The 22,741-nt window shown below is 47.5% G+C and overlaps 2 protein-coding genes across 6 annotated transcripts in view; one reads left to right on the top strand and one right to left on the bottom strand.

The window, feature by feature from the left end:
* MEMO1 (mediator of cell motility 1) overlaps window positions 1-2,737 on the bottom strand; it is a 33,507-nt gene extending 30,770 nt beyond the window's left edge. Inside the window, exon 1 of one of the 2 annotated variants that reach the window (XM_056567157.1) lies at window positions 2,677-2,737. In XM_056567157.1, the coding sequence (XP_056423132.1) occupies window positions 2,677-2,722 (46 nt within the window). In that variant the 5' untranslated portion in view covers window positions 2,723-2,737. Of the gene's footprint in view, window positions 1-1,574; window positions 2,225-2,676 lie in introns of those variants that run through there. The other variant, XM_056567156.1, reaches the window with a different exon arrangement.
* The window catches only part of LOC130362520 (presenilin-2-like), a 54,750-nt gene continuing 34,339 nt past the window's right edge, over window positions 2,331-22,741 (top strand). Inside the window, exon 1 of one of the 4 annotated variants that reach the window (XM_056567154.1) lies at window positions 2,331-2,456. The gene's annotated coding sequence lies outside the window, so the exon portion shown is untranslated. Of the gene's footprint in view, window positions 2,457-20,157; window positions 20,430-21,080; window positions 21,997-22,741 lie in introns of those variants that run through there. The other 3 variants (XM_056567153.1, XM_056567151.1, XM_056567152.1) reach the window with 3 other exon arrangements.

Genomic DNA, 22,741 nt, shown 5'->3' with positions numbered 1-22,741 from the left:
AGGCCTCCCCCTGAATATAAGGCCACCATAACCCCCTTCCCCCCCCCCCCCCCACACCACACCACACCACACCCAAAAAATAAAATAAGTCTACTTCGGACCTCTCTGTACCTTAGCGGCAGGCGCCACAGCACAGCCCACTGAGTGGCCGCAGCGCAACCCGAGCTGCTCAGACAGCGCGGTCACTTTCAACCAGTGAGCTGCGGCGGCCGGCTCTCTGAGTGACCTACGGCGTTACACCAGAACTAAGGTAGGCGTCGCCGGCTCCTAGCTCTGCCACAGTGACACACAGCGGTGCCTGGGGGGAATAATGTCTGGTAAAAGGGGGGAATGTGAGGTGAGGAGGGGGAGACTCACGAGCCCCACTGGGTTCTCTAGACTCACCCCCCCCCCCCCCCCCAGCCTCACCCCTGTTCTGCGCCAGTGGATTCAATTCACTAGCACAGGGATGATGCTGTGGGGAGGGGAGACTAAATAATCCACTGTACATTCTTCATGGAAAAATTCCCCGAAAGTAAGACCTAGCACATCTTTGGGAACAAAAATTTATATAAGACACTGTCTTATTTTCGGGGGAAACTTTGAAAGTTCAGTCTGAAGCCCTGAGTACCAATGGCTAAGCCATGTTTTTATGTAAAGCCAGTCACCATAATGTCACATGACTGGCCCAGTAAACCTGATGGGTGCCCGCCCTCCATAGATACTTTAGGATCAGTATGGAGCCCTATTGTCCAAACCACTAAGAGGCATGTTTTGGTGTACAGCCAACCACCATGTCACAAAACTAACCCAGATGGTGCCCTCCATTGTTTGCACTGGCCTTATTGTTGCTACATTGATACCTTAAAAACCGTATAAGGTACCCTGAAAAGTGTCTGGGAGCCATGTTTTGGTGTAAGGCCGCTGACCATGATGTCACATGACTTGCCCTGAAATCCTGATGGCACCCTCTACTGTTTTTAATGGGCTCATTCTGGCTCCACATATTTAGAACCAGTCTGAGGCCTTGAGTACTAATGGTATGCAGCCATATTTTTGTGAAAAATCAATCTCATGACTGGCCCATCAGGATGATGCCCTCAATATATATTTTAGGATCAGTATGGAGACCCTAAGGACCAACCACTGAGAGCCATGTTTTAATGTAAGGCCAACCACCAGGATGTCACATAACTGGCCCAGTAACCCTGATGGCGCCCTCTACTGTTTGTATTGGGTTAATTATCACTACATAGACACTCTAGGATCAGTTAAAGGGACCCCAAGTAACAATAGCTGGAAGCCATGTTTTGGTGTTAGGCCGATCACAATGATGTCACATGACTGGCCCAGAAACCCTGATGTCGCCCTCTACTGTTTGTAATGGGCACATTCTACCTCTCTGGGTACATTAGGGTCACTATGGACCCCACATAGCAGGCTAGATGACGGTGAATGGACAGTATACAGGACCACTGGTTTCCACCATTTTCCATATGTCAAGAACACAAAACAAGTTCCAATAACCCTCCAATGTCCGTCCAACCTGCCCCCAGATCCATCCCAGCGGCTGTAGTGCTCCCCAGGCCCCGTACCTGAGGCAGTGTACCAGCTCCCAGCATGGCTCGCCTCTCTGCACAGCGCTCGGTTGGACATCTTGGTGCCGGAGCCGCCTATGATGTGTGCCCGGGGTGCGCTGGGAGGATGAGATGGCTCTCTAGACGGTGTGTACACACCCTGCGCTTTGCCTGTCTACAGATCCCTGGATGTGTCTGTGAGGGCTGGATGAATGGTGCAGCCACTGAGAGGAGGAGGAGGCGGACGGAGCAGAGGACTGACACTCCTCCAACAAAGAGCGAGCTGTGCGGGGCTCCTAAGAGTACCGGGATGGCAATACACACTGATGGCCGCCCGCCCGCCAGCGCTGTCTCACTCGGGGCCCAGCTCCCCCGGCCTCGCCGTCTACTGTGACTGGCACATGGGTGTCAGCTGTCTCCAGAGTGTTTAATGGCAGACATGTCGTATATCACACACTCTTATGACCTGTTTACTTCAGGCACGTGCAGTGTGCGCGCACTAGTTTGGGAACAATAGGGGGCTTAGGCGGCGGGGCTGACTGAGGCCTACAAGGCCAAACGAGAGCTAGCACAACGATAGGGAGGTAACGCGATTATTCCGAGCGCCTTGTTTGTCCCTCGTGAGCTCCCGTTCAGGAAGAGGTTACGTGGGCGGAGGCGCGTTTGATTGGTCCGTCCGCCGGTCCTAGTAACGAGAAGAGGGGTAGGGCCAGCAGATGTGGCCGGTGGTGACGTCACAAGCCAGTGGATTTGGGACATATTGGTCTGAACGGTCTGGGAAGGGCTCACGAGGTGCTCTACTGAAATAATGGCAATGGGTGGAGCTCGCTCTCCCGCCCCTCTGATTGGACGGCTTGTCTCTGGGGGAAAGGAGGAAGATTTCTTCAGTAACTACGTCCTGTGAGAGCTTCGTTCACACTGTGGGCTTATACATAACTGATGGAAGTGATCACCGTGTTCATCTCAGGGGGGGAATACGCTGCTGCACAACCCCTATGGCAGTGGTATCCCTCCCCTGAGAACAAAGGATTGGGGGTGTGGAAAGCTAACATGTCTGACTCTTTTTCCCTTTCAGGACTAGGGTGACCACATTTCCTAACTGCCATTCAGGGACACTTACTTTCACAAGTGCATTTCGTCAAGACTCCACCCCTAGCCCCGCCCATTATGTATATGAATATTTGCCATAGAAAGGAATAGGGGGTGCAGTGTGCTTGAGGCTATGGGGTACTTTGAGGGATGGCAATGCCAATCACCTTTACACCGAGGGGGAGATTTATCAAAACTTGTGCAGAGGAAAAGTTGTCCAGTTGCCCATAGCAACCAGTGAAATTGCTTCTCTCATTTTTCGGAGGCCTTTTAAAAAAATGAAAGAAGCGATCTGATTGGTTGCCATGGGCAACTCAGCAACGTTTCTTCTGGACAGGTTTTGATGAATCTCCCCCCAAGTGCCTTAAAACACTGAACTCCTCCATTTTCTGCCAACTTGAGATCTCTGTCTGTGATACCCAGTCCAACTTGGCTCCAGCCTCCACTCACCTTTAACCCCTTAAGGACTCAGAGTTTTCATTTTTTCTCATCACCTTCTAAAAATCCTAACGCTTTCAATTTTGCACCTAAAAATCCATATTATGGCTTATTTTTTGCGCCACCAATTCTACTTTGCAGTGACATTAGTCTTTTTACAAAAAAATCCACGGCGAAACGGGAAAAAAAATAATTGTGCGACAAAATTTAAGAAAAAATTTCATTTTGTAACTTTTGGGGGCTTCCGTTTCTACGCAGTGCATATTTTGGTCAAAATTACACCTTATCATTATTCTGTAGGTCCATACGGTTAAAATGATACCCTACTTATATAGGTTTGATTTTGTAGCACTTCTGAAAAAATCATAACTACATGCAGGAAAATTTATACGTTTAAAATTGTCATCTTCTGACCCCTGTAACTTTTTAATTTTTCCGTGTACGGGCTGGTATTAGGGGTCATTTTTTGCGCCGTGTTCTGAAGTTTTTATTGGTACCATATTTGCATTGATCAGTTTTTTGGATTGCTTTTTATTCATTTTTTTTATGATATAAAAAGTGACCAAAAATACGCTATTTTGGACTTTGGAATTTTTTTGCGCGTACGCCATTGACCGTGCGGTTTAACTAATGATATCATTTTATAGTTCGGACATTTACGCATGCGGCGATACCACATATTTTATGGGAAAAGGGGGGTGATTCAAACTTATTAGGGGAGGGGTTAAATGACCTTTGTTAACTTTATTTTTTCCCTTTTTTTTTGCAGTGTTTTAACTCCCATAGGGAGCTATAGAACTGCACACACTGATCTCTTATGCTGATCCCTGCAAAGCCATAGCTTTGCACGGATCAGTGAGATAGGGGCTCGATTGCTCAAGCCTGTAGCTCAGGCTTGGAGCAATCAAACCCCGATCGGATGCTGCGGAGAGCGGTAAGGAGACCTCGGCCTGCATCCCAGCTGATCTGAACATCGCGATTTTATTAGCCCAGGGTCCCGGCTATCGTTAGCAGCCGGGACCGACCCAGTGTGATGCGGGGTCACGGCGTGACCCTGTTTGTCACACTGGGACCGGGCTCAGGGCGTACGGGTACGCCCTGAGTCCTTAAAGGAGAAGTCCCATGTAGAAAAAGTATTGTGTTTTAAATGCAGAAGCAAAAGTTATATCACTTTGTAAATCACTGACTTCACCCACCTTGTATATAAAACCTGTTTTTCTAGCTTCTTTGTTCAGAGAGGAAGTTCAGCAGCTCCCTGTTCTGATGACTTGCGACCCCCCATTGAGCTGCATTATGCTGGGGGCCGTGATGTCACAATTTCCCATAGTTCTGCAGCTTAGCCAGCTCTGTGCACGGCAAGGGAACCTCCCATGTGCAGCTTCAGCCAATCATAGTAGCCCCAGTGAGCTGAGCTCACGTGTCTTCATCTCCTCGGCAGGGAAGCATCTGACAGCCAGCTCAGTGTTTATAAGAGCAAGAACGATGTCCCGAGAAGAAGCAGAGGGGGAGGGGGAGATCCCTGCTATCCCCTGCACTGATTACAATCTGACAGCAGGTCAGTCTGAAAGAACAATGTCCTGAGAATAGAAGCAGGGGGAGGGGAAACACTGAGCCTGCTGTTAGGAAAGTGATCAGTGTCTAGGTCAGTGTATCCCAACCAGGGTGCCTTCAGCTGTTGCAAAACTAAAACTCCCAGGCATGCTGGGAGTTGTAGTTTCACAACAGCTGGAGGCACCCTGGTTAGGAAGCACTGGTCTAGGCTGGGCTACTTCTATGATGAACTGAAAGGCATTATGGGAGACAGGAAGTCAGGGACCTCCATGTACCAGGAAGTACTGATCTTTCAGAGGGGATTGCAGGAGAAAGGAGAGGGTGAGATACATGAGGAGCAGATTGTCAGAATGGTGAGCTGATGCACTTTCACATGATAGGAAAAAAAATTTGTGACTTGGTCCATGATACTTCTTCTTTAAGATCTACAAGATCTTAAGATCCCTGTACAAGAGAGAGCGCGAGCAAAGCGGCGGGCGCACAGTGAGATCCGACATGGTGCTGCGGCGCTTAGACGTGAGGTCACGTCACCCCCACGGTGACCTGACCTCACGTCGAAGCGCCGGAGCGCCACGCCGGAGTTCAAAGCGCCTCTCCCAGGCAGCCACTGCGGTTCTCTTACAGGGCTGCCGTGGCTGTTTGGGAGATGCCAAACAGCAGCCAGCAACACCTTTCTCCGGGCCCGGGTGTGTGCCGGGCAATTAGCGGGCCCTTTTCCCCGTCACGGGCGTCAAGCTCAGATCATTCCGGGACACTGCATTGTCCCGAAATGAGGGTGACCGGGACCCGGGACAGACTCTCAAAATGCGGGACTGTCCCGGGCGATCCGGGACACGTGGTCACCCTATAAATAAGGACCCCTGTACATATATAAAGATGGGCAGATCCATATAGGTTGGTGGGATTATCTGATAGACCTATCACCTGGCTAAGGCTGTGTATATACCGTGTTGCACTATATACTGGAGGTATACTAAATGAGGGTTGCCCTACATTTACCTCAGGAGTATACACCAGATGTCTGAACACTGCTTTTCAAGGGAAACTCAGCCGCTTCATCTGCACTAAACCCAATACATGGGGCTATAGTTCGGGTGAACTGGAATAACATTAGGTATAACTTTCCGGGTCCACTGTCTGGTTTCAGAGATAGACCTGTTATTAGACGGCATTGCACAATGAAGACAGGACCCCGCATACCCAGAATACCTACCTCCATGCTAGGTCCGGCCTCTATTGTGCAGAGCCAGCGATTAACATTAGCAATGCCGGCTAATAACAGGTCTATCTTTGGAACTGGACCATGGAACCAGATAAGTTTTACCTCATTTTAACCCCTTAAGGACAAAGGGCGTACAGGTACTTAAGGACCTAGGGCATACCTGTACCCTGGTCCTGTCACCAGGGTTTGAAGTGTGCTCAAAAGCTGAGCACGCTTTAAACCCAGTGGGTCCCAGTTGCTAAGAGCAGCCAGGACCCATGGTTAGTGCTGAACATTGCCGATTGGGCCAATGCCCGACATTAACCCTTTAGAAGCCACAATCAAAGTTGATCACGTCGTCTAAATGCTGAGGATATCATGGTAGTTAGCTCAGCAAGCCTCTGCAGGCTACAGCAGCAGACGATAACACTGATCAATGCTGAGCCAAAGCTCACCATTGAACAGTGTATGCAATTACAAGATTTCATGTTATGGGGGATAAAAAAAAAAAAAAAAAAGTAAATGTAAAAAAGAGTTAATAAAAGTGAATTAACCCCTTCCTTAATAAAAGTTTAACCCCTTAACCCCTTAAGGACCAAGGACGTACCGGTACGTCCTTGGTCCTGCTCTTCCGATATAACGCGGGGTTACACAGTAACCCCGCGTCATATCATGGCGGGCCCGGCGTCATAGTGAAGCCGGGACCCGCCTCTAATAGCGCGCAGCGCCGATCGCGGCGCCGCGCGCTATTAACCCTTTAGCCGCGCGCTCAAAGCTGAGCCGCGCGGCTAAAAGTGAAAGTTCCCGGCTAGCTCAGTCGGGCTGTTCAGGATAGCCGCGGCTAATCGCGGCATCCCGAACAGCTGACAGGACAGCGGGAGGGCCCCTTCCTGCCTCCTCGCTGTCCGATCGCCGAATGACTGCTCAGTGCCTGAGATCCAGGCATGAGCAGTCATCCGGCAGAATCGTTGATCACTGGTTTCTAATGAGAAACCAGTGATCAGCATAGAAGATCAGTGTGTGCAGTGTTATAGGTCCCTATAGGACCTATAACACTGCAAAAAAAAGTGAAAAAAAAAAAGTGAATAAAGATCATTTAACTCCTCCCCTATTAAAAGTTTGAATAACCCCCCTTTTCCAATAAAAAAAAAAACACAGTGTAAATAAAAATAAACATATGTGGTATCACCGCGTGCGGAAATGTCCGAATTATAAAAATATATCATTAATTAAACCGCTTGGTCAATGGCGTGCGCGCAAAAAAATTCCAAAGTCCAAAATAGTGCATTTTAGGTCACTTTTTATATCATTTAAAAATGAATAAAAAGTGATCAATAAGTCCTATCAATGCAAAAATGGTAGCGTTAAAAACTTCAGATCACGGCGCAAAAAATGAGCCCTCATACCGCCCCATACACGGAAAAATAAAAAAGTTATAGGGGTCAGAAGATGACAATTTTAAACGTATTAATTTTCCTGCATGTAGTTATGATTTTTTCCAGAAGTCCGACAAAACCAAACCTATATAAGTAGGGTATCATTTTAATCGTATGGACCTACAGAATAAATATCAGGTGTCATTTTTACCGAAAAATGTACTACGTAGAAACGGAAGCCCCCAAAAGTTACAAAACTGCGTTTTTTTTTCAATTTTGTCGCACAATGATTTTTTTTCCCGCTTCACCATAGATTTTTGGGCAAAATGACTGACATCATTACAAAGTAGAATTGGTGGCGCAAAAAATAAGCCATCATATGGATTTTTAGGTGTAAATTTGAAAGAGTTATGATTTTTTAAAGGCAAGGTGCAAAAAACGAAAATGCAAAAACGGAAAAACCTCCGGTCCTTAAGGGGTTAAGGACCGGGGGTTTTCCGTTTTTGCATTTTCGTTTTTTGCTCCTTGCCTTTAAAAAATCATAACTCTTTTAATTTTGCACCTAAAAATCCATATGATGGCTTATTTTTTGCGCCACCAATTCTACTTTGTAATGACATCAGTCATTTTGCCCAAAAATCTACGGTGAAATGGGAAAAAAAATCATTGTGCGACAAAATTGAAAAAAAAACCCGCTGTTTTGTAACTTTTGGGGGCTTCCGTTTCTACGTAGTAAATTTTTCGGTAAAAATGACACATTATCTTTATTCTGTAGGTCCATACGATTAAAATGATACCCTAATTATATAGGTTTGATTTTGTCAGACTTCTGGAAAAAATCATAACTACATGCAGGAAAATTAATACGTTTAAAATTGTCATCTTCTGACCCCTATAACTTTTTTATTTTTCCGTGTATGGGGCGGTATGAGGGCTCATTTTTTGCGCCGTGATTTGAAGTTTTTAACGGTACCATTTTTGCATTGATAGGACTTATTGATCGCTTTTTATTCATTTTTAAATGATATAAAAAGTGACCAAAAATGCACTATTTTGGACTTTGGAATTTTTTTGCGCGCACGCCATTGACCGAGCGGTTTAATTAATGATATATTTTTATAATTCGGACATTTCCGCACGCGGTGATACCATAAATGTTTATTTTTATTTACACTGTGTTTTTTTTTTTTTTTATTTGAAAAGGGGGGTGATTCAAACTTTTAATAGGGGAGGAGTTAAATGATCTTTATTCACTTTTTTTTTTTGCAGTGTTATAGGTCCCATAGGGACCTATAACACTGCACACACTGATCTTCTATGCTTATCACTGGTTTCTCATAAGAAACCAGTGATCAACGATTCTGCCGCATGACTGCTCATGCCTGGATCTCAGGCACTGAGCAGTCATTCAGCGATCAGACAGCGAGGAGGCAGTCCTGTCAGCTGTTCGGGATGCCGCGATTAGCCGCGGCTATCCCGAACAGCCCGACTGAGCTAGCCGGCCACTTTCGGTTTCACTTTTAGCTGCGCGGCTCAGCTCTGAGCGCGTGGCGGCGCGATCGGCGCTGCGCGCTATTAGAGGCGGGTCCCGGCTTCACTATGACGCCGGGCCCGCCGTGATACGACGCGGGATTACTGTGTAACCCCGCGTTATATCAGGAGAGCAAGACCAAGGGCGTACCTGTACGCCCTTGGTCCTTAAGGGGTTAAATCACCCCCCTTTTCCCATTTTTTAAAATAAAATTATTGAATCAAAAATAAATATGTGGTACCGCCGTGTGCGTGTGTAAATGTCCAAACTATTGAAATATAAGGTTAGTTAAACCGCACGGCCGATGACGTACACATAAAAAAAAAATAACAAAGCAAATTAAGCATTTTTGGTCACTTCATATACCATAACAAAAATTTATATAAAGCAATCAAAAAGTCCCATCACAACAAAAGTGGTACTGATAAAAACTACAGACCACGGTGCAAAAAATGAGCCCTCATACCGCCCCGTATGCGGAATAATTAAAAAGTTCTAGGGGTCAGAAGATGACATTTTTAAGCATACTTATTTTGGTGCATTGTTATAATTTTTTTTTTTTAAGTAGTTAAAATAAAACCTACATAAATTGGGTATCCTTGTGACTGTATGGACCTACAAAATAAAGATAAGGTGTAATTTTTACCAAAAAGTGCACTGCGTAGAAATGGAAGCCACATAATTTATAAAATGGACTGTTTTGTTTTGAATTTCACCCCACAAATATTAATTTTTTCGGTTTTGATGTAAATTTTGTGGTGAAATGATTGATGTCATTACAAAGTGCAATAGGTGATGCAAAAAACAAGCCCTTGCATGGGTCTGTAGGTGCAAAATTTTAATTGTTATGATTTTTAGAAGGTGAGCGGGGAAAAAACAAAAGTGCAAAAAACAAAAATTGGCTGTATCCTTAACCCCTTAAGGACCACGTTTTTTTTCCGTTTTTGCACTTTCGTATTTTACACCTCACCTTCTAAAAATCAGAAAGTTTTCAATTTGCCACCTACAGACCTTTATGAGGGCTTGTTTGTTGCGCCACCAATTGTACTTTGTAAAGACATCAATCATTTCACCCAAAAATTCATGGCAAAACCATTAAAAAAATTTGGGGGTGGGGCAAAATTGGAAAAAAATGCTATTTTGTAACTTTTGGGGACTTCCAATGTTACACAATGCACTTTTCGGTAAAAATGACACCATATATTTATTCTGTAGGTTCATACGGTTACAATGATACCAGACTGTCTGGCAGGTAAGTACTAAAGTCACCTTATGGTGGATAACCCCTTTAACCTCTTGGGGACGCAGGGCGTAGAAATTTGATTGTGACATCTAAAGTAAAAGAATCCCGGCAGCTCAGCGGAGCTGATCGGGACTATCGCGACAAAATCGCGATGTTCCGATCAGCTTACCGGACGATGGGAGAGTCCTCACCTGCCTCTCCGTCGTCCGATTGGCGATCTACTGCTCCATACCTGAGCTCCGGTTGCAATGATAAATGCTAAGCAATGGCATAGCATTAAACAGTGTATGCAATCAACTTTGAACGCCGTGTCTAAAGGGTTAATGGCGCGCAACACAGCGATCAATGCCGCGCACTATTAGCCACGGGTCCCGGCTGTTGTTAGAGGCCGGGCCCGACCCGCTATGAGGCGGGGCCACGCTGTGGCCCCGCGTTATAGATCGGGAGCGGACTCAGGACGTACATGTACTCCCTGGGTCCTTAACAATTTTATTTTTACGTTTTTGTTTTTTCCTCCTCGCCTTCAAAAAATCATAACTCTTTTATATTTTCATCCACAGACTAGTTTTTTGGGCGACCAGTTGTCCGTTGTAATGCCATCACTCACTTTACCATAAAATGTATGGCGCAACAAAAAAAAAATACTATTTGTGTGGGGAAGTTAGAAAGAAAACCACAATTTAGCAAATTTTGGAAGGTTTCGTTTTCACGCCGTACAATTTACAGTAAAAATGACATGTGTTCTTTATTCTTTGGGTCCATACGATTAAAATGATACCCATGATAACATACTTTTCTATTACTGTTGCGCTTAAAAAAAATCGCAAACTGTTTAACCAAATTAGTAAGTTTAAAATCCCCCTATTTTGAAGACCTATAACTTTTTCATTTTTCCGTATAAGCGGCGGTATGAGGGCTCATATTTCGCACCTTGATCTGTACTTTTTATTGATACCATATTTGCTTATATAAAACTTTTTATACTTTTTTATTTTTTTGGGGAATAAAATGTTATAAAAAAGCAGCTATTTTGGACTTTTTTTTAACGTTCGCACCGTTCACCGTACGGTATAATCAACAAAAAATAATTTTACGCTTTTTGGGGGTGAAATGGGGAAAATGGGACAATTTACGTTTTTATGGGGGAGGGGGTTTTTCAAATTTTTTCTACTTTTATTTTTTACTTTTATTTTCACACTTTAATAGTCCCCATAGGGGACTATTTATAGCAATCATTCTTTGCTAATACTGTTCGGTGCTATGTATAGGACATAGCACTGATTAGCATTATCGGTCATCTTCTGCTCTGGTCTTCTCGATTGCAGACCAGAGAAGAAGACCCCGGAAGATGGCCGGAGCAAGGTGAGAGGACCTCCGGCCGCCATGCTGGATGATCGGATCGCCGCGGCAACGCTGCGGGCGATCCGATCATCCATTCAAAGTACCGCGATGCTGCAGATGTCGTGCTCGGTATTGATAATGGCATCTGAGGGGTTAATGGCGGACATCCGTGCGATCGCGGATGTCCGCCATTATGGGCGGTTCCCTGGCTGCTATCAGCAGCTGGGACCTGCCGCACATGACGCGAGCATCGCTCCGATGCTCGCGGTTATGCATAGGACATAAATGTTTGTCCTGGTGTGTTAAGTTAAGGGGTTAAGAATTGTCCAGAGTAGGAGAAATTCCCCATAGCAAACATATGCTGCTCTGGTCAGTTCCTAAAATGGATAGAGATGTCAGCAGAGAACACTGTGCTCGTTATGTCAGCAGAGAGCACTGTGTTCCAAAAAGAAAATAATTTCCTCTGCAGTATTCAGCAGCTAATAAGTACTGGAAGGATTAAGATTTTTTTAATAGAAGTAATTTACAAATCTGTTTAACTTTCTGGCACCAGTTGATTTAAAAAATAAATAAATTATAGGCAATTCACAAGACATCCCCAATAAAGGAGTGGTTCTGCAGGTGGTGACTACAGACCACTTTTCAGTTCCTATCCTTCCTGGCTGATGTTTTGGTCACTTTTGAATGCTGGTGGTGCTTTGACTCTAGTGGTAGCATAAGACTACAACCCACACAAGTGGCTCAGGTAGTGCAGCTCATCCAGGATGGCACATCAATGCGAGCTGTGGTAAGGTTTGCTGTGTCTGTCAGCATAGTGTCCAGAGCCTGGAGGCGCTACCAGGAGACAGGCCAGTACATCAGTAGACGTGGAGGAGGCCGTAGGAGAGCAACAACCCAGCAGCAGGACCGCTACCTCTGGCATTGTGCAAGGAGGAGCACTGTGAGAGCTATGCAAAATAACCTCCAGCAGGCCACAAATTTGCATGTGTCCACTCAAACTGTCAGAAACAGACTTCATGAGGGTGGTATGAGGGCCCGACCTTCACAGGTGGGGGTTGTGCTTACAGCCCGATACCATGCAGGATGTTTGGCATTTGCCAGAGTACACAAAGATTGGCAAATTCGCCACTGGCGCACTGTGCTCTTCACAGATAAAAGAAGCCTTCAACGACTTTGCCACCCTGTGGCGCCGTGCTCTTCACAGATGAGCACATGTGACAGAGTCTGGAGACGCCATGGAGAACATTCTGGTGCCTGCAACATCCTCCAGCATGACCGGTTTGGCGGTAGGTCAGTAATGGTGTATGTTGTGGCATTTCTTTGGGGGGGCCGCTCAGCCCTCCATGTGCTTGCCAGAGGTAGCCTGACTGCCATTAGGTACCGAGATGAGATCCTCAGATCCCTTGTGAGACTTTATGCTGGTGCGGTTGGCCCTGGGTTCCTCCTAATGCAAGACAGTGCTATACCTCATGTGGCTGGAGTGTGTCAGCAGTTTCTGCAAGAGGAAAGCATTGATGCTATGGACTGGCCCGCCCGTTCCCCAGACCTGAATTCGATTGAGCACATCTGGGACATCATGTCTCGCTCCATCCACCAACGCCACATTGCACCACAGACTGTCCAGGAGTTGGCCTCATCAGAAGCATGCCCAGGCATTGTAGGGAGGTCATACAGGCACGTGGAGGCCACACACACTACTGAGCCTCATTTTGACTTGTTTTAAGGACAAGTTCATCAAAGTTGGATCAGCCTGTAGTGTGGTTTTCCACTTTGATTCTGAGTGTGACTCCATATCCAGACCTCCATGGGTTGATAAATTTGATTTCCATTGATAATTTGTGTGATTTTGTTGTCAGCACATTCACTATGTAAAGATGAAAGTATTTCATACGATTAGTTCATTCATTCAGCTCTAGGATGTGTTATGTTAATGTTCTCTTTATTTTTTTTTGAGCAGTGTACATTGCAGTCTATGGAGATGGCACATTTCCAAGTGGTCCTAAGCACCTGCTACCGAAAATCTCCGTTGGCTGTCCAGGCAAGCTGGGAGTTGAAGTTTTGCAACAGCTGGAGGGCCGCAGGTTGAAGACCCTTACACTCTGAGGGAAATATGAATGATGTTCTATTCACATCATTGGCCGGAGTATAGGGCAGAGATGCGAGTGCAGGAGAAAGCCGCTCCGCATCTCTGCAATAGGTAGGATGATCACGGCAGATGTCAGGATTGATACCTGCTGGGATCTGTCCTTAACTGCAGGTACTACTACTCCCATCATGGAGCACACACTGCTCCATGCTGGGAGCTGTAGTACCTGCATTAATGCAGGTACTACAGCTCCCAGCATTTAGCAGAGTGCGCTCCATGTTGGGAGTTGTAGTACCTGCAGTTAAGGAAAGATCACAGCGGATGTCACTCCTGATACCCGCTGTGATCCTCCTGTATAATTTATAGATGCGGCCGGTCGCTCTTTTATGGTCCCCTGCACTGACGTATACATACACCTATTCATATTTCCCCCAGAGAGTTGTGATTGGCTTGAACCATCTGACCAATCACAGCTCTCTACGGAAAATACGAATAAGTGTATATATACGTCAGTGCAGGGGACCATAGAAGAGCGGCCGGCCGCATGTATACATTATAAAGAAGGATCGCAAACGAATCCGGGGCGATCTGTCAATTAGTACAGGAACTACTACTCCCATCATGGAACATTGTGTTCCATGCTGGGAATAGTAGTACCAACTAAGAAATAAAGAAAAAAAAGTGAAAAACAGACACACACACTACATTTTTATTATTGTCGGCTACATTTTTAGTGTCCTGCCGCACACACAAATTGATCCCTGTTTAAAAATTTATAAAAATGTTGTTATAAAAACAAATAAATTTTGTATTTTTAGTATTTTTTTAATGGTACCCTACGAAATGTTATTAAAAAGGGTATCTCCATCACTTTTTTGGATAGCTAAAGTCCAAAAGAGAATAAAAACCGCCTGAAAAACTTAAAACCCACATGGCGTTTTTCTTAGCGTTTTTTCACTCCCATAGATTTCAGGGGGAAAAACGTCATAGGCTCAACATGCTGCAGTTTTGCAAAACCACCAAGGAGCTGAAAAACGCCAAAAGTATAAAAAAAAAAAAAAAAAAAAAAAAAGTGGAAAAAGGAGATTTTTAACACTTATCATAAAATCTCTTTCTCGAAGGATCCATTGGGGGACACAGACTGTGGGTGTATGCTGCTGTCTCTAAGAGGTGTGACACTATGGTAATAAAAAAAAGTCGGCTCCTCCCAGCAGGATATACCCGCCTTTAGGCCCTGAGGTAATCAGTTTAAGTTCCAGAGCAATAGGAAAGGACCAACAAGTCAAAGAGAACCCAAACTGTCCGAGAACCAGAAGAGAAAAAACATAACTGAACACTCGGACAGAGAACCAAAGGAAACCCCAAAAAAAGGGCGGGAGCTGTGTCCCCCAATGGATCCTTCGAGAGATTTTACAGTAAGTGTTAAAAAATCTCCTTTTCTCCATCGGCTCCATTGGGGGGGACAGACCGTGGGACGTACCAAAGCCGTCCCTTAGGTGGGCAGATAATCAGTCAGGCAGACGGCCGTTCCACTGCCACCTGCAACACTTTAAGGCCCAAACTAGCATCAGCCGATGCGAAGGTATGAACTCGGTAGAACCTCGAGAAGTGTGCAAAGACGTCCAGGTAGCCGTCTTGCAAATCTGCAAGGCCGCGGCTCTATTCTGGAGAGCCCAGGATGCCCCAACAGGACGGTAGAATGAACCACAAGCCTAAAAGGAGGAATCTTCCCCTTACAGCGATAGGCTTCCGAAATGGCGGACCGAATCCACAGAGAAATGGAGCCTTGGAAGAAGACTGTCCCTTACGACGAGCTTCCGTAAGGACGGAAAAAAGGAATCACACGAAAGAAGAAGTGATGGAGAGAAGACCGAACAGCCCGAACTACATCTAGCTTGTGTAGTAAGCGCTCCTTAGGATGAGAAGAAGCAGGACAAAAAGACGGGAGGACAATGTCCTCATTGAGATGAAAGGCCAAAACCACCTTAGGCAAAAAGGAAGGATCTGGCTGGAAAACAAACGTGTCCTGGTGGATCATCAGAAACAGAGAGCGGCAGAAGAGAGCTGCCAATTCAGACACCCTCCGGATGGAGGTGATAGCAACAAGAAACGCCCCTTCCATGAAAGGAGGCGGAGAGACACCTCTCTAAGGGGCTCAAAGGGTTCGCCCTGGAGGGCACTCAGAACCAGACTCAAGTCCCAAGCGGGAAAGGGTGACCGATAAGGAGGAACAGCATGCGCCACTCCTTGAAAGAATGCCCGGACATGAGAAGAGAAGCCAGGGGCCGCTGGAAAAGAATAGCAAGGGCCGAAACCTGACCTTTAAGGGAACTGAGAGACAACCCCAGTTCCAAACAGACTGCGAAAAGGAGAGAAGACGGGGAACCGAGAAGGTTACCGGGGATAAATCCTGAGCTTCACACCAACGAAAATAAGACTGCCAAGTATGGTGATAAATTCTTGCGGAGGAAAGCTTACGAGCCCTGATCATGGTGTGAATGACTTGGGAAGAGAACCCACAGCCCTCAAAACCGCGGTCTCAACCGCCACGCCGTCAAATGCAGCGACTGTAATTTGGGGTGGCCAAGAGGACCCTGGGAGAGCAGGTCCGGACGGAGCGGAAGGCGCAGTGGAGTGTCGTCCAGGAGCCAGACTACGTCGGCGTACCACGACCCTCGGGCCAATCTGGAGCTACCAGAATGGCGGGGATGCCCTCTGTTTTGAGCTTTCACAGAATCCTGGGAAGGAGCGGAAGGGGAGGGAACAGATAACCCCACCCAAGGAATCACTAGGGCGCCCACGGCAGAGCCTGAGGGTTCCGGAACTTGCTTCCCGCCCTAGATGAGAATCTTGGTCACCTCGGCCAAGACTGCCGAGCTGCGAGAGCCACCTTGACGATTTATGTACGCCACGGCCGTGCCGTTGTCCGACTGGACACGGACAGGATGGGACAGAAGTCGGGACTGCCAATGAAGAAGACAAAGAAGAATCGCCCGTAATTACAATATGTTTATTGGAAGAAGAGTTGCTCGGGGAGTCCCTGAACCGTCCAATCCCTGAACACGCCGCCCCAGTCCGACAGGCTGGCATCTACCTGCCATCTATCTACCTGTAACTACCTGCCAGTGAAGGGGAAGAAAAAACCACCCTTGGAGAAGAAGGGGGGAGCGGAGCCACCAGAGCAGAGACTGACGGACCCTGCGGGGAACTCTTACCTCCCGTCACCTCAAGGATAATCTCAACAAGGCGCCTGCCAAAAGGACGGCCACCCGTAAAGGGAAGCTCAATGAGAGACCTTTTGGAAGCGGCATCCGCATTCCAAGCTTTAAGCCACAGAGAGCGGTTTAGAGCCGCTAGGTGACCCCCAGCAAGGTAGAACAACGGGCTGACTGCATGGAAGCTGCGCACAGGAAGACCCCAGATTTAGAGCATAGGAGAGCCAGGACAGTTAAATCCTCTGGGGGGGGATCCCGCTAAGATATCCTGATGGAACCTTTGGCACCACTCCTACAGGGCCTTGCCCATGTCGAGGCGAAGATGGGAAGAAGAGAGGAGCCAGATGCGTCTGAGGCAAACTTCGCTAAGGATTTTACCTTCTCGTCAGTGGAATCCTTGAAGGCAGCGGCATCTGCCAGTGGCAGTGTAGTCGCCTTAGAGATCTGGGAGATTGGTGGATCCACAGCGGGAGGGAAAACCACCTAGGTGACAAAGGCCTTGTCAAATGTATAATGTTCTTGAATCGTCTTGATTCCCTGGAACCTCTTGTCTGGATGTTTCCACGCAGATTCCAGAATGTCGTCAAGTCAGCGTGAGAGCTGAACCTTTGAGGTGCTGGCTTAGCACGATGAAAGGATACTCCTGGAGTGACATCCGGAGATCCTGGGTCCTCCAAGTGAAAGGTGTCTCTTATGGCTGTCACCAATGAGTACACCGTTTCAACAGAATCCGAGCGGTCCTCTGAGTCAGATGCCGACTTGGAAGCCTCGTCCGCCAGTTCACAAGGAGAATGTAAACGAGTAGAGGCAGTCCTGGAGGGTGGCGACCCTGACCTGGTACGCGGCTCTGGCATGGCAGAGCGGCAACTCCGAGAACATCCTCTGGAGGAGCGACGTTTGTGCCCAGATGACAGGGGGGGGGGACCTACGAGGGGAACACCCACGTCTATCTAAAGACTCAATGGAAGAGTCAGACAAGGCACCCCTAGTACGCTTGTGAGAGCGTGAAGTATGTGGAGACGAGGAGTGGGCTCTCTCAGAGGCCCTGCGCAGGGTAGACCCCTTCAAGGCGGACACCACTTCCCGGGAGGCCTCAGCCACCGAACGGGAGACTTGGGTCAAGTCAGTCATATACTGGGTCAGGGAAGAAACCCAGTCTGGTGGAGCGCCTGAACCCACCAGAACTGAAAGGGCATCAGGGGGTATTAGGGGGTCTGGGAGAGCAGTGGAGCAGGCAGGGTAAGTGGGCTCAGCAGAGCCAGGCATCTTGGTATTACAGTGCGTATTACAGTGCGTACAGGCAAAATAAGTCACTGACGTTCCAGGATACTGTTTAGAGGGAGGAACAGCTCTGGGTACTGACATAATGAGAAAAAAAAGACAGGGACTTTCTCACCCTAGTCTGTGACAGCTCCGTGCAGCTAGAATGTCAGCCAATAGGGAGAGAGGGGCGTGCCTGAAGTAGAGGCACTAACTAATAGGCCCCTCCTAACTGAAATTCGCACCCACAGCGCTGATTGGAGGCTACTTCGCGCCTCTGAAGAGCTCCGACCGTGCTGTGGACGGAGCTATGAACTGCCGAGAAGAAGCAGCAATGGCGCCCGCTCCTTGTCCCGAGCACACATGTCAGCCGCATATGCGCTCGGGGGAACAGAGCGGGCGGCCTGTGCGCCGGCAGGGACTGCCGGAGAAAATGAAAGTAAGCCGGCGCTGAGAGTGCCTGGCCCGTATCAGCGCCGCGGCTGTCAGCCGCATATAAGGCGCTGCATGAGAAGTGAAAATGAGCCGGCGCTGAGAGCGTCCGGCCCGAACCAGCGCCGCGGCTGTCAGCCGCATATAAGGTGCTGGCAGAGAAAAGAGAGTAAGCCGGCGCTGAAAGAGCCAGGCCCGTACAAGCGCCGCGGCTGACAGACGCATATAAGGCGCTACACACACACACAAAGTGAAGTGCCCCATAAAATTACATGCCCCCTGAAATTCCACTGCCCCCCAGAATAAAAAATCCAGCCCCCATAACCTGAAAGGTGGGCCAAAAACATGGGGTATCCAGAGGTTGCAAGTCCGTACCTAAGGAGAAAAAGGGGGAAAGTACTTACCTCAGTCAGAAGAACTTACCTAATGGAGTCTTCAGTAAAGTTTTCAGTCAGCTTTAGTTACCTGCATCACGCCTGGCTGCTATGCGCGCGCGAGGCCAGCAGGGAAATAGGGGGACCCGGACCCATGAGGTACCAACCCAGGCGCTGACCGTTGGCTAGAGGGTGGTGAACAGCGCATATACGCAATGTCTGTAGCCCCTTGCTCGCAATGGGGAAACAGGGAACCGGAGTCCCCACCTGAAAACAGAAAAGAAAAAGGAATAAAAAACTAACACATCCCTATACTAGGAACACAAAAAATCAGAAGACCTGGTCTGGAGAAATCCAGCCCATGTCCACCTCCTTTAGACACTAAGCTTAAACTGATCACCTCAGGGCCTGAAGGCGGGTATATCCTGCTGGGAGGAGACTACTTTTTTTTATTACCATAGTGTCATACCTCCTAGAGACAGCAGCATACACCCACGGTCTGTGTCCCCCAATGGAGCCGATAGAGAAAATAATTTTGTGATTTCTCATTTGATTTACAGCTAACATCTGGCCGCAGCGCTTTTAGGCCGAAAAAACGCCATGCGGCAGAATTGGTGTCCCCCCCCAAAAAAAAAAAATAAACAAGTGGAATTCAAGCCTAAAAGACACCGGTGACTCCATGCAGCCATAGAAATCAATTGGGTTCGCTCCTCCCCTTAAAGAGGTACTCCGGTGCTTAGACATCTTATCCCCTATCCAAAGGATAGGGGATAAGATGCCTGATTGCGGGAGTCCCGCCGCTGAGGACGCCCGTGATCATGCACGCGGCACCCTGTTTGTAATCCTGTTCGCTCTGGGTCTGATTACAGGCGACTACAGGGCCGGCGGCATGTGACGTCACGCCTCCGCCCCTCAATGCAAGCCTACGGGAGGGGGCGTGATAGCTATCACGCTTCCTCCCGTCGGCTTGCATTGAGGGGCGGAGCGTGACGTCACATGCCGCCGGCCCTGTAGTCGCCCGTAATCAGACCTGGAGCGAACACGCTCCGGGGACTGATTACAAACAGGGTGGGACTCCAGCGATCAGGCATCTTATCCCCTATCCTTTGGATAGGGGATAAGATGTCTAAGCACCGGAGTACCCTTTTAACAGTATATGGGGGCACCCCGTTTTAAGCGTCATGCCAACGGATACGACTAACAGGGGCACGAACATAGTAAGAACCTACTCTTACAGGGGTTCTCTCCAGTAATGGAAAAATGCTGCTTCTTTTTCAGGAAAAACAGCACCACAGGCTGTGTCTGAAGTGAATGGAATTAAGTTGCAGTACTACACACAACCTGTGAATAGAAGTGGTGCTGTTTTCAGTGTGAGGTTGTGTCCCACATAACGCCTCATTTCAACCAGGTCGGATTATACGTTTCCTTTCACTATGACACAATAGCTCTGGCACCATTGGGGCTGTGTGGTAGATTGGTGTTTCCCTATCCGTGAGGTGACGTCACGTGAGGACCGTGTCCGCCTTCGGTAGATGATTTATCACGATCCCCGCAGAACAGCTGCTGTGGGGTCAAACCAGGTCCTCCTGCTTCTAGTAGAAGCGCCCCCACTCGGCTCGCTGTTCTGTTTCTTCTGAGGTCACATGATACGCCACGGCCTGAATCGAGGTTTGAACCGCATACAATTCGTACGGTGGCCGAGAGAGGTCAATGCGGAAGCGGGCGCCTCCTTGTAGGTAAAAACGCTGATATTTTGTACCTCAGTTTGTGTCTTGTGTGTCCATTCTAGGTCTGCTACGCAGAGCCCGGTGTCTGTAGGCAGGGTGTAGAAAATATTGCTGCGTGTGGTTTTCTCTTTCAGGCTAAAATGAGTTTTTGGGAAAACTGTTTCGTTTTTTCCAGCCCTATCACGGGTTCAGTATTGGGTGTTGTGGTCAGCTGTCATGTCTTATGCTTCTCTAAGCTGGAAAGTTGGGCATTTTGTTAAGTTTATAAAAGCAATGTCAGAACCAGGGGCCCTTCATGCAAAACTATAACTCCCAGCATGCCCGGACAGCCAAAGGCTGTCCGGGCATGCTGGGAGTTGTAGTTTTGCACAAGGTGGAGGTGCACTAGTTTAGATTTTATTTTGCAGGTAGACTATATAAAAACACATCAAGGGAGATTTATCAAAACCTGTCGAGAGGAAAAGTTGCCCAGTTGCCCATAGCAACCAATCAGATCGCTTCTTTTATTTTCCAGGGGCCTTGTTAAAAATGAAAGAAGCGATCTGGTTGCTATGGGCAACTGGTAAACTTTTCCTCTCCACAGATTTTGATAAATCTCCTCCATCCTGCTTTGTGGTTACAGTTCCTAAGCAGACCTACAGGTATTCTTGGTTCATAGAATAGGGGAAAGATGGAGTATGATTGCAGGATCAGACTGCATTAGGCATATTTGTAGTCTGTTACCATGGTGACACACATTTCTGCATAGACCTTGTAGGCACAAGGTGGCATAAATCAAACAGATGCAATTGAAGCGATAAACAAAAAAGAAGGCAGTGTTCTCCAACTTGTTGGTGTCCAGCTGTTTCTTCAGGCGGAAATTTCCAAGCGGATTCTCCGTTCACAAATTCCGAAGTGTGAATTTGTGAACGGAAAACCATTCACTACACTGTACATTTTAGCAAGCGGAATTTCCGCCTGCAATTTCAAAGCAGAATTGCAGGCGGAAATTCCGTAGTCTGAACCTGGCCTAACAGCTGGAGAGCCACAGGTAGCTAACGGTGCATTATAGGAAGCAGATTGTATTGCCCCTAAGGCTAGGCTCTTATTATAGGATTCCACTGCAAAGTCCACTCTACGAAATTTCAGCGGCTAAAATTCTGACACCAAAAGGATGAACTTGGTCATTCTTTAGGCAGAATCCTCTTGGGAGATATTACCGTCTAAAGGGTTGCCTGTGAGGTCCTAGTGCCATCTGATTCAGTCAGTGCCGGGTACTCAGAATCGCTTTGGGATTTTTTCAGAGATGGCATAGTGTGAACATAGCCTAACCCTCTAAAATCATCTTTAGTGATTGTTACTTCATTGTTTCCTAATTTCTGTTCCTAAATTGCTAAGATACAATTTTGCTGGTTGTATGCCAAGGCCGCTGGTATGCAAAAATCGAGAGGGAAGAGGATGAACTAGTGCTAACACCATGGACACCGACACATTAACTAGTTATCTTGAAAAGCCATAGTCAGAAATGAATGATATCAATGGAGCCAGATGACTTTCTGGGTCAGATGCGAACACCAGGGTGTCACCAGTAAATAAGGTTAGCTTGCCTTCTATGGTCCCTACCAGAATGCCCTTAAAGCGCAACTGTCATGGAAATTATACCCCCCAGACTAATAACATGATCGTATAGATGACACTTGTAATGCAGCTGTACTTTTGGCTGCTGTTTATCACTCTGTATCTGCAGGAAAATAGTTTTATCGTGCGGTCAGCAACAGTCGGATAGGCGTGGCTGGGGATCGTGATGCCCTGCCTCCGCCACGCCTATCCCCTGTAAGTGAGTGCTGGACCACTGTGTGATTGACACACAGGTCCCCACCCCCCGATGTATATGATGTGTGGGCCGGCGTGACTCCACTGAGCCTATACATATAATGTGCACCTTTATGTTATATGAAATACAGTGCCCGTACTCCTCTTTCTTCTCATGGTGCCGGAGTCGACTGCTTCTGCTTTCACTATAGGCAGAGAACTCGCTCCCGTTGTCTGCCGCCAGCTCAGTGCGCCTGCGCAGTGCTAGAGGCAGGGAGCGAGTTCTCTGCCTATAGTGAAAGCAGAAGCAGCGTGTCTCCGGCACCATGAGAAGAAAGAAGAGTAGTACGGGCACTGTATATCATATAACATAAAGGTGCACATTATATGTATAGGCTCAGTGGAGGCCCGCACATCATGGACATCGGGGGGGTGGGGACCTGTGTGTCAATCACACAGTGGTCCAGCGCTCACTTACAGGGGATAGGCGTGGCGGAGGTGGGGCATTACGATCCCCAGCCACGCCTATC

The sequence above is a fragment of the Hyla sarda genome, chromosome 3 (genome assembly GCF_029499605.1).
Source record: "Hyla sarda isolate aHylSar1 chromosome 3, aHylSar1.hap1, whole genome shotgun sequence".
Classification (NCBI taxonomy): Eukaryota; Metazoa; Chordata; class Amphibia; order Anura; family Hylidae; genus Hyla; species Hyla sarda.
This window is presented reverse-complemented; position numbering and strand designations above follow the sequence as displayed.